General features: G+C 50.4%; 1 protein-coding gene across 1 annotated transcript; it reads right to left on the bottom strand.

Moving 5' to 3' along the window:
* Positions 1-930: 930 nt before the first annotated feature.
* LOC120018495 (histidine-rich glycoprotein-like) lies at positions 931-2,082 on the bottom strand. Its single transcript, XM_038961725.1, has one exon. It carries the CDS (start codon positions 2,080-2,082, stop codon positions 931-933), a length of 1,152 nt encoding a protein of 383 aa, XP_038817653.1.
* Positions 2,083-10,544: the final 8,462 nt, after the last annotated feature.

The following is a 10,544-nucleotide window of genomic DNA, read 5'->3' as shown; positions in this document are numbered from 1 at the left end:
CCCATGCAGAGGCACGTGATGTAGATAAGCAACTGTCTGCTGGTCCCCATGCAGAGGCACGTGATGTAGATAAGCAGCTATCTGCAGGTCCCCATGCAGAGGCACGTGATGTAGATAAGCAGCTATCTGCAGGTCCCAATGCAGAGGCACGTGATGTAGATAAGCAGCTATCTGCAGGTCCCCATGCAGAGGCACGTGATATAGATAAGCAGCTATCTGCAGGTCCCCATGCAGAGGCACGTGATGTAGATAAGCAGCTATCTGCAGGTTCCCATGCAGAGACATGTGATGTAGATAAGCAGCTATCTGCAGGTTCCCATGCAGAGGCACGTGATGTAGATAAGCAGCTATCTGCAGGTTCCCATGCAGAGGCACGTGATGTAGATAAGCAGCTATCTGCAGGTTCCCATGCAGAGGCACGTGATGTAGATAAGCAGCTATCTGCAGGTTCCCATGCAGAGGCACGTGATGTAGATAAGCAGCTATCTGCAGGTTCCCATGTAGAGGCACGTGATGTAGATAAGCAGCTATCTGCAGGTTCCCATGCAGAGGCACGTGATGTAGATAAGCAACTGTCTGCTGGTCCCCATGCAGAGGCACGTGATGTAGATAAGCAGCTATCTGCAGGTCCCCATGCAGAGGCACGTGATGTAGATAAGCAGCTATCTGCAGGTCCCAATGCAGAGGCACGTGATGTAGATAAGCAGCTATCTGCAGGTCCCAATGCAGAGGCACGTGATGTAGATAAGCAGCTATCTGCAGGTCCCCATGCAGAGGCATGTGATGTAGATAAGCAGCTATCTGCTGGTCCCATGCAGAGGCATGTGATGTAGATAAGCAGCTATCTGCTGGTCCCATGCAGAGGCATGTGATGTAGATTAGCAGCTATCTGCAGGTCCCAATGGAGAGGCATGTGATGTAGATAAGCAGCTATCTGCTGGTCCCATGCAGAGGCATGTGATGTAGATAAGCAGCTATCTGCTGGTCCCCATGCAGAGGCACATGATGTAGATAAGCAGCTATCTGCAGGTTCCCATGCAGAGACACGTGATGTAGATAAGCAGCTATCTGCAGGTTCCCATGCAGAGACACGTGATGTAGATAAGCAGCTATCTGCAGGTTCCCATGCAGAGGCATGTGATGTAGATAAGCAACTATCTGCTGGTCCCCATGCAGAGGCACGTGATGTAGATAAGCAGCTATCTGCTGGTCCCCATGCAGAGGCATGTGATGTAGATAAGCAGCTATCTGCAGGTTCCCATGCAGAGGCACGTGATGTAGATAAGCAGCTATCTGCAGGTTCCCATGCAGAGGCACGTGATGTAGATAAGCAGCTATCTGCTGGTCCCCATGCAGAGGCATGTGATGTAGATAAGCAGCTATCTGCAGGTTCCCATGCAGAGGCACGTGATGTAGATAAGCAGCTATCTGCAGGTCACCATGCAGAGGCACATGATGTAGATAAGCAGCTATCTGCAGGTTCCCATGCAGAGACACGTGATGTAGATAAGCAGCTATCTGCAGGTTCCCATGCAGAGGCATGTGATGTAGATAAGCAACTATCTGCTGGTCCCCATGCAGAGGCACGTGATGTAGATAAGCAGCTATCTGCTGGTCCCCATGCAGAGGCATGTGATGTAGATAAGCAGCTATCTGCAGGTTCCCATGCAGAGGCACGTGATGTAGATAAGCAGCTATCTGCAGGTTCCCATGCAGAGGCACGTGATGTAGATAAGCAGCTATCTGCTGGTCCCCATGCAGAGGCATGTGATGTAGATAAGCAGCTATCTGCAGGTTCCCATGCAGAGGCACGTGATGTAGATAAGCAGCTATCTGCAGGTCACCATGCAGAGGCACGTGATGTAGATAAGCAACTGTCTGCTGGTCCCCATGCAGAGGCACGTGATGTAGATAAGCAGCTATCTGCAGGTCCCCATGCAGAGGCACGTGATGTAGATAAGCAGCTATCTGCAGGTCCCAATGCAGAGGCACGTGATGTAGATAAGCAGCTATCTGCAGGTCCCAATGCAGAGGCACGTGATGTAGATAAGCAGCTATCTGCAGGTCCCCATGCAGAGGCATGTGTTGTAGACAAGCAGCTATCTGCTGGTCCCATGCAGAGGCATGTGATGTAGATAAGCAGCTATCTGCTGGTCCCATGCAGAGGCATGTGATGTAGATAAGCAGCTATCTGCTGGTCCCATGCAGAGGCATGTGATGTAGATAAGCAGCTATCTGCTGGTCCCCATGCAGAGGCACGTGATGTAGATAAGCAGCTATCTGCTGGTCCCCATGCAGAGGCACGTGATGTAGATAAGCAGCTATCTGCAGGTTCCCATGCAGAGGCACGTGATGTAGATAAGCAACTATCTGCTGGTCCCCATGCAGAGGCACGTGATGTAGATAAGCAGCTATCTGCTGGTCCCCATGCAGAGGCACGTGATGTAGATAAGCAGCTATCTGCAGGTTCCCATGTAGAGGCACGTGATGTAGATAAGCAGCTATCTGCAGGTTCCCATGTAGAGGCACGTGATGTAGATAAGCAGCTATCTGCAGGTTCCCATGCAGAGGCACGTGATGTAGATAAGCAGCTATCTGCAGGTCCCCATGCAGAGGCACGTGATGTAGATAAGCAGCTATCTGCAGGTCCCAATGCAGAGGCACGTGATGTAGATAAGCAGCTATCTGCAGGTCCCAATACAGAGGCACGTGATGTAGATAAGCAGCTATCTGCAGGTTCCCATGCAGAGGCATGTGATGTAGATTAGCAGCTATCTGCTGGTCCCATGCAGAGGCATGTGATGTAGATAAGCAGCTATCTGCTGGTCCCATGCAGAGGCATGTGATGTAGATTAGCAGCTATCTGCAGGTCCCAATGGAGAGGCACGTGATGTAGATAAGCAGCTATCTGCTGGTCCCCATGCAGAGGCACGTGATGTAGATAAGCAGCTATCTGCAGGTTCCCATGCAGAAGCACGTGATGTAGATAAGCAGCTATCTGCAGGTTCCCATACAGAGGCACGTGATGTAGATAAGCAGCTATCTGCAGGTCACCATGCAGAGGCACGTGATGTAGATAAGCAACTGTCTGCTGGTCCCCATGCAGAGGCACGTGATGTAGATAAGCAGCTATCTGCAGGTCCCAATGCAGAGGCACGTGATGTAGATAAGCAGCTATCTGCAGGTCCCCATGCAGAGGCATGTGTTGTAGATAAGCAGCTATCTGCTGGTCCCATGCAGAGGCATGTGATGTAGATAAGCAGCTATCTGCTGGTCCCATGCAGAGGCATGTGATGTAGATAAGCAACTGTCTGCTGGTCCCCATGCAGAGGCACGTGATGTAGATAAGCAGCTATCTGCAGGTCCCCATGCAGAGGCACGTGATGTAGATAAGCAGCTATCTGCAGGTCCCCATGCAGAGGCACGTGATGTAGATAAGCAGCTATCTGCAGGTCCCCATGCAGAGGCATGTGATGTAGATAAGCAGCTATCTGCTGGTCCCATGCAGAGGCATGTGATGTAGATAAGCAGCTATCTGCTGGTCCCATGCAGAGGCATGTGATGTAGATTAGCAGCTATCTGCAGGTCCCAATGGAGAGGCATGTGATGTAGATAAGCAGCTATCTGCTGGTCCCATGCAGAGGCATGTGATGTAGATAAGCAGCTATCTGCTGGTCCCCATGCAGAGGCACGTGATGTAGATAAGCAGCTATCTGCAGGTTCCCATGCAGAGACACGTGATGTAGATAAGCAGCTATCTGCAGGTTCCCATGCAGAGGCATGTGATGTAGATAAGCAACTATCTGCTGGTCCCCATGCAGAGGCACGTGATGTAGATAAGCAGCTATCTGCTGGTCCCCATGCAGAGGCATGTGATGTAGATAAGCAGCTATCTGCAGGTTCCCATGCAGAGGCACGTGATGTAGATAAGCAGCTATCTGCAGGTTCCCATGCAGAGGCACGTGATGTAGATAAGCAGCTATCTGCTGGTCCCCATGCAGAGGCATGTGATGTAGATAAGCAGCTATCTGCAGGTTCCCATGCAGAGGCACGTGATGTAGATAAGCAGCTATCTGCAGGTCACCATGCAGAGGCACGTGATGTAGATAAGCAACTGTCTGCTGGTCCCCATGCAGAGGCACGTGATGTAGATAAGCAGCTATCTGCAGGTCCCCATGCAGAGGCACGTGATGTAGATAAGCAGCTATCTGCAGGTCCCAATGCAGAGGCACGTGATGTAGATAAGCAGCTATCTGCAGGTCCCAATGCAGAGGCACGTGATGTAGATAAGCAGCTATCTGCAGGTCCCCATGCAGAGGCATGTGTTGTAGATAAGCAGCTATCTGCTGGTCCCATGCAGAGGCATGTGATGTAGATAAGCAGCTATCTGCTGGTCCCATGCAGAGGCATGTGATGTAGATAAGCAGCTATCTGCAGGTCCCAATGCAGAGGCATGTGATGTAGATAAGCAGCTATCTGCTGGTCCCATGCAGAGGCATGTGATGTAGATAAGCAGCTATCTGCTGGTCCCCATGCAGAGGCACATGATGTAGATAAGCAGCTATCTGCTGGTCCCCATGCAGAGGCACGTGATGTAGATAAGCAGCTATCTGCTGGTCCCCATGCAGAGGCACGTGATGTAGATAAGCAGCTATCTGCAGGTTCCCATGCAGAGGCACGTGATGTAGATAAGCAGCTATCTGCTGGTCCCCATGCAGAGGCACGTGATGTAGATAAGCAGCTATCTGCTGGTCCCCATGCAGAGGCATGTGATGTAGATAAGCAGCTATCTGCAGGTTCCCATGCAGAGGCACGTGATGTAGATAAGCAGCTATCTGCAGGTTCCCATGCAGAGGCACGTGATGTAGATAAGCAGCTATCTGCTGGTCCCCATGCAGAGGCATGTGATGTAGATAAGCAGCTATCTGCAGGTTCCCATGCAGAGGCACGTGATGTAGATAAGCAGCTATCTGCAGGTTCCCATGCAGAGACACGTGATGTAGATAAGCAGCTATCTGCTGGTCCCCATGCAGAGACACGTGATGTAGATTAGCAGCTATCTGCAGGTTCCCATGCAGAGACACGTGATGTAGATAAGCAGCTATCTGCAGGTTCCCATGCAGAGACACGTGATGTAGATAAGCAGCTATCTGCAGGTCCCCATGCAGAGGCACGTGATGTGTGGGATATTTGTGTGGCTTTGTAAGGTTGGCAGATGCAATTTGATAGTTTGAGTTCTGAAAGTTAGTGTGGGCTGGGGGGTACTGGGGAGAAGGGTCAAAGGGTAGATACTGGAAGGGGCAAAAGGAGTTTAAAAAAACATTACCACAAGTTATCATCACTGTTGAACCCCCACCCCTCTAAATTCACATCCTATAAACATATCATTATATCCTGACTTTAATACAGTAGCTGTTATATCATTTGGCCAATAATATTTTTTTACAATAATGTTGTTGAATGTAAAGTAAGTTCACGTAGGTTTAGTCAGTCCCAAACCATCCCAGTTCCCACAGCACGACAACCACTTAACTCAGCACGGCAGTCATCCATGTTGGGGCCACAACAGATAAAGAGCTCAGAACTGGGCCTTACCCTGTCATTCCTGCACTAATAGTTCTGTCAGATGGTCCCTGTTGGTCTAATAATATGTGTTGCAATGGCTCTGTCTCTGCAATGATGGGTCATCTGTTGCCGTGGGGGTCCCATGATGGAGACACAGACAGGCACTCCCCTACCCACCGCCCCTCACTCGTTGCCCGCTAGTCTGACGCACACCACGGGAGATGCCATTTTATTCCCATTAACCACTGGGCTAAAAGACAGAGAGAGGCAAGAGGAGGGGGGAGAGAGGCTAAAGGGAGAAAAAGAGAGGGAGATGAAAAGAGAGAGAGGAGAGAGGAGAGAGAAGGGAGCGAGAAAATGAGAGGTGAATGAAAACAGAGAGAGAGAGAATGGAGGAGAGAGAAGAGGAAGAGGGAGAAAAAGAGGGGAGTGAGCGTGTTAAGAAACAGGCATTGTCTCAGTGTGGATGTCACTTGAATTGGTTGAAGTGTTTCCTTCCTTTCCTGCACTTCACTGCACCAGGTGTAAAGGACCCAATGACAGGTGGCCAGACATCGCCTGTTCACAGAGTGAAGGACCCATTGAGAGGTGGCCAGACATCGCCTGTTCACACAGAGTGAAGGACCCATTGAGAGGTGGCCAGACATCGCCTGTTCACACAGAGTGAAGGACGCGTTGAGAGGTGGCCAGACACCGCCTGTTCACACAGGGTGAAGGACCCATTGAGAGGTGGCCAGACACTGCCTGTTCACACAGGGTGAAGGACCCATTGAGAGGTGGCCAGACACCGCCAGACACCGCCTGTTCACAGCAGAGTATAGGACAGAGAACAGACAGAAATGTGTAGTGTAACCTGCAGTCTACCTGACCACATACAGGTCAACCCATAAAAGGCTTGGGATCACCCCGCGCACGCACATACTCACACGTACGCCCGCGAGCACACACACACACAAACGCACTCTTCTTTCACTGAATATAACTCAATGGACTGACCAGGAGGGAGGGATGATTGAATAAAATGGTGGACAGCAGGGGAGAGAGAAGGGGGACAGAAAGAAAGGACCAACAGGAGGGAGAAAATAGATAAATACAGAGTGATAGAGGACTGTGGAGAGTGAAAGAGAGGCACACACAGAGAGGGATAGAGAGAGGGAGATAGAGAGGATGACATGGGGAGAGAGCAAATTGGTCATAATAGGATAGTGAGGGAGGGATAAAGAAAGTGGAGATGGTGAATTAGTGGGTGGTTATATAGACAGAGTAGGCATGGAATGTTGCCACACACACGCACACACCATACACACAGACCAAGCGGGCAGGCAGGCAGGCCGGCATGCTCTCCTCTTCCCCTGGAGTTATCTCAGTCAGAGAGGGGTCAGCCATTTATCCTGTCCCATTACTGCGGACACTGCTGTGAAATTGTCCAATAAATCAGTGTGGAAAGGAGCAGCCCTCCCCTCCCTGCTGGCTGGCCCTCCTCACTGGATCGCCAGAACAGCAATTAGGACATAGACACTCAGGGGCCTGGGCTCCCAGCCTATTTTCTGTCCCACAGAGAGGGATAGGGGCCCCTAGCTTACATCCCGATGAGACAGAGAGGGAGAGGGGTCCACCTATTATTGATATACATAGTACACTCTTAAAAATAAAGGTGTAAGTTGGTACCAAATAATGTTCTTGAGAGTGATGCCATGGGGGAACTGTTTTAGGGTCTCTGAAGAACCATAAATGGTTCTTCCAAAACCAGAAATGCTTTGGCCCTCCAGGACCGGAATTGAATAGCCCTGCTGTACAGTTTTAAGCCTTATTTGCATATTTCCCAGAGTGCTTTTCCAGTAAATGTTAATGGCCAGTACCACCCACGACTGTGTTGCTAGTGAAATAGACATTGATGTTTCATTCACTCAATTTCAGTCCTGTGGCCTTCACCAAGTGAGATCCTAAGTGAATATGTTGTCATTCAAATGTTATTATTTAAGGAAATAGGATACATATTTCATAAGGTTTTCTTTTGAGGGCCTAGTTTTACCCAAATACAGTGGCCTGAATCTCAGAGTTTTGGGTCCATCAAGTCATATTATGCTGCCTTGCAAAGTGATGTGTAATTCATATTGGAATCCAGCCAGAGTGGGGCTATCCAACATTTTGAATTGTTATTCACCCGCAACCTGGATTCAGAATGACTGCTAGGTATCACGACTCAGAATATGAACCAGATGCAGACACAGGAGGAGGATAGTACAGTTCTCATAATATTTATTATACAAGGGGGCAGGTCGTGGGCAGCCAGAGGTCAGTATCCAGGGCAGAGTCAATGAGGTACAGAACGGCAGGCAGGCTCAGGGTCAGGGCAGGCAGAATGGCTAGAACTGGGAAGACTAGAAAACAGCAACTAGAAAGACTCGAAAACGAGAAAACATGCTGGTAAGACTTGACGGGACAAGACAAACTGGCAACAGACAAACAGAAAACACTGGTATAAATACACAGGGGATAACGGTGACAAGTGGGAGACACCTGGTGGGGGGTGGAGACAAGCACAAGACAGGAGAAACAGATCAAGGCGTGACCCAGCACCTCTCCTCCGGGCCATAACCCTCCCAGTCAATAAGGTACTGGAAACCCCTGCCCCAAGTTCGAACACTCAGGAGGCGTCTCACCGTGTACACCGGATAGCCGTCGATAAGATGGGGAGGGGAGTTGGCCCTGGAAACAGAAGACAAAAGGCTGTGAGACAAAGGTTCAATCCTAGACACATGAAAGTAGGATGTATATGGAGGGTACGGGGCAAACGAAGACAAACAGCACAGGGGCTGCGGACTTTAGAGATGGGGAATTGACCAATGAAATGGGAGGAAGGTTTACGAGATTCCACCTGGAGGGGCATGTCCTGCGTAGACAGACATACCCTCTGGGGACGATAGCGGGGAGCTGGAGTCCGGTAGCTGTCTGCTTGTTGACGATACCTGGCGGTGGTCTTGAGAATAACGGACAGAGCTCTCTTCCAGGCACACCAACAGCGGTGGATGAACATCTGGGCCGAGGGTATGTTGACCTCTTGCTCAGGGAAGAGCGCGGGCTGATATCCCGCCGAGCAGGGAAGGGTGTTCCGAGCGTACTCCACCCACACGAGTTGCTGGCTCCAGGTGGTGGGGTTGGCTGAGACAAGGCACTGAAGAGTCGTCTCCAGGTCCTGATTGGCCCTCTCTGACTGGCCGTTGGATTGAGGATGAAACCCAGAGGACAGGCTGGCCGACGACCCAATGAGGGTGCAGAACGCCTTCCAGAATCAGGACGAGAACTGAGGACCATGATCGGAGACTATGTCGACAGGAAGTCTATGGATTTGGAAGACATACTGCACCAAGAGCTGGGCCGTCTCCTTGGCTGAAAGTAACTTGGGGAGGGGGATGAAATGGGCGCCTTTAGAAAACCACCATTGTAAGGATGGTGGTGTTGCCATCAGACGGATGGAGACCAGTGAAAAAGTCCAGGGATATATGAACCAGGGGTGATGAGGAACAGGGAGGGGTTGAAGAAGACCAGCCGGAGCTTGCCGCGGTGTCTTATTCTGAGCACACCGTGCATAAGGCGATGAATGCGGAGACGTCAGATACCATAATGGGTCACCAAAAGAGTTGTCGGAGGAAGGCCAGGGTTCGGCGGGAGCCGGGATAGCAGGTTAGCTTAGAGGAATGAGCCCACTCAGGGACCGAGAACCGAGCGGAATCTGAAACAAACATCCGGATAGCCGGTCCCCCCACCGGTGTACGGCTGGGAACGTTGCGCCTTGAAGACCAGACCCTCAACACCCCAGACTACTGTAGCTGCTAGACAGGAGGTAGGGAGGATGGTCTCAGAGTCGGATGGTGTGGCAGTGGAACTGTACAGGCGAGAGAGAGCAGCAGGCTTCACGTTCTTGGACCCTGTGCGGTAGGCGATGGTAAAATTAAATTGTGTGAATAACAGAGCCCAACGGGCCTGCCTTGAGTTGAGGCACTAGGCGGTGCGGAGATATTATAAGTTCTTATGGTCGGTCCACACCAAGAATGGATGTTCCCCCTGTTCAAGCCAGTGCCTCCACTCCTCCAATGCCATCTTGACCTCCAGAAGTTCCCAATTTCCTACGTCATAGTTCCTCTCCGCGGGATTGAGACGATGGGACAGGAAGGCACAGGGATGCAGCTTTTGGTCCCGGGCAGACCGCTGGGACAGGACGGCCCCCACTCCAACGTTGGAAGTGTTGACCTCTACCACAAACTGACGGGACGTGTCCGGATGGATGAGAATGGGGGCTGTGGTGAATCGATGCTTCAGATCCGAAATCGCCCGGTCAGCAGCTGGGGACCACATGAACGGCACCTTGGGAAAGGTGAGAGCAGAGAGGGGGGAAGCCAGGGTGCTGTAATCCCGAATGAAGCGACGGTAGAAATATTGCAAATCCCATAAAATGTTTCAGCTGCACTCTGGATGTGGGTTGAGGCCAGGATCCAACTGAATGTTCCCCGCTGCGATGACGTATCCCAGAAAGTCCTCAACTGGCAGCTTCATTAACCTTTTAACTTCTCTAGGGTATGTGGGATGCAGCCAGTGAAACTGCAGGGCGCCAAATTCAAAACAACAGAAATTTAAATTCCTCAAACATACAAGTATTTTACACCATTTTAAATATACACTTGTTGTAAATCCAGCCACAGTGTCCGATTTCAAAACGGTTTTACGACGAAAGCACACAAATGATTATGTTAGGTCAGAGCCAAGTCACTGAAAAAGACAGCCATTTTTCCAGCCAAAGAGAGGAGTCACAAAAAGCAGAAATAGAGATAAAATCAATCACTAACCTTTGATTTCAGCGGAATGTTGTGGGTGTTCCGCTAGCGGAACCCCTGGGCTAGTAAGGTTAAATCACACATGAAAGATACCAAATTAAAGCTACACTGGTTGTGAATCCAGCCAACATGTCAGAATTCAAATAG

Source organism: Salvelinus namaycush, chromosome 23 (genome assembly GCF_016432855.1).
Source record: "Salvelinus namaycush isolate Seneca chromosome 23, SaNama_1.0, whole genome shotgun sequence".
NCBI classification, from domain to species: Eukaryota; Metazoa; Chordata; class Actinopteri; order Salmoniformes; family Salmonidae; genus Salvelinus; species Salvelinus namaycush.
The sequence above is the reverse complement of the archived record's forward strand: the minus strand, read 5'-3'. Positions and strand labels throughout refer to the sequence as shown.

Excerpts from the sequence above, each read along its gene's own strand:
- LOC120018495 (XM_038961725.1), bottom strand. The coding sequence starts at position 2,082 with ATGCCTCTGCATGGGGACCTGCAGATAGCTGCTTATCTACATCACGTG.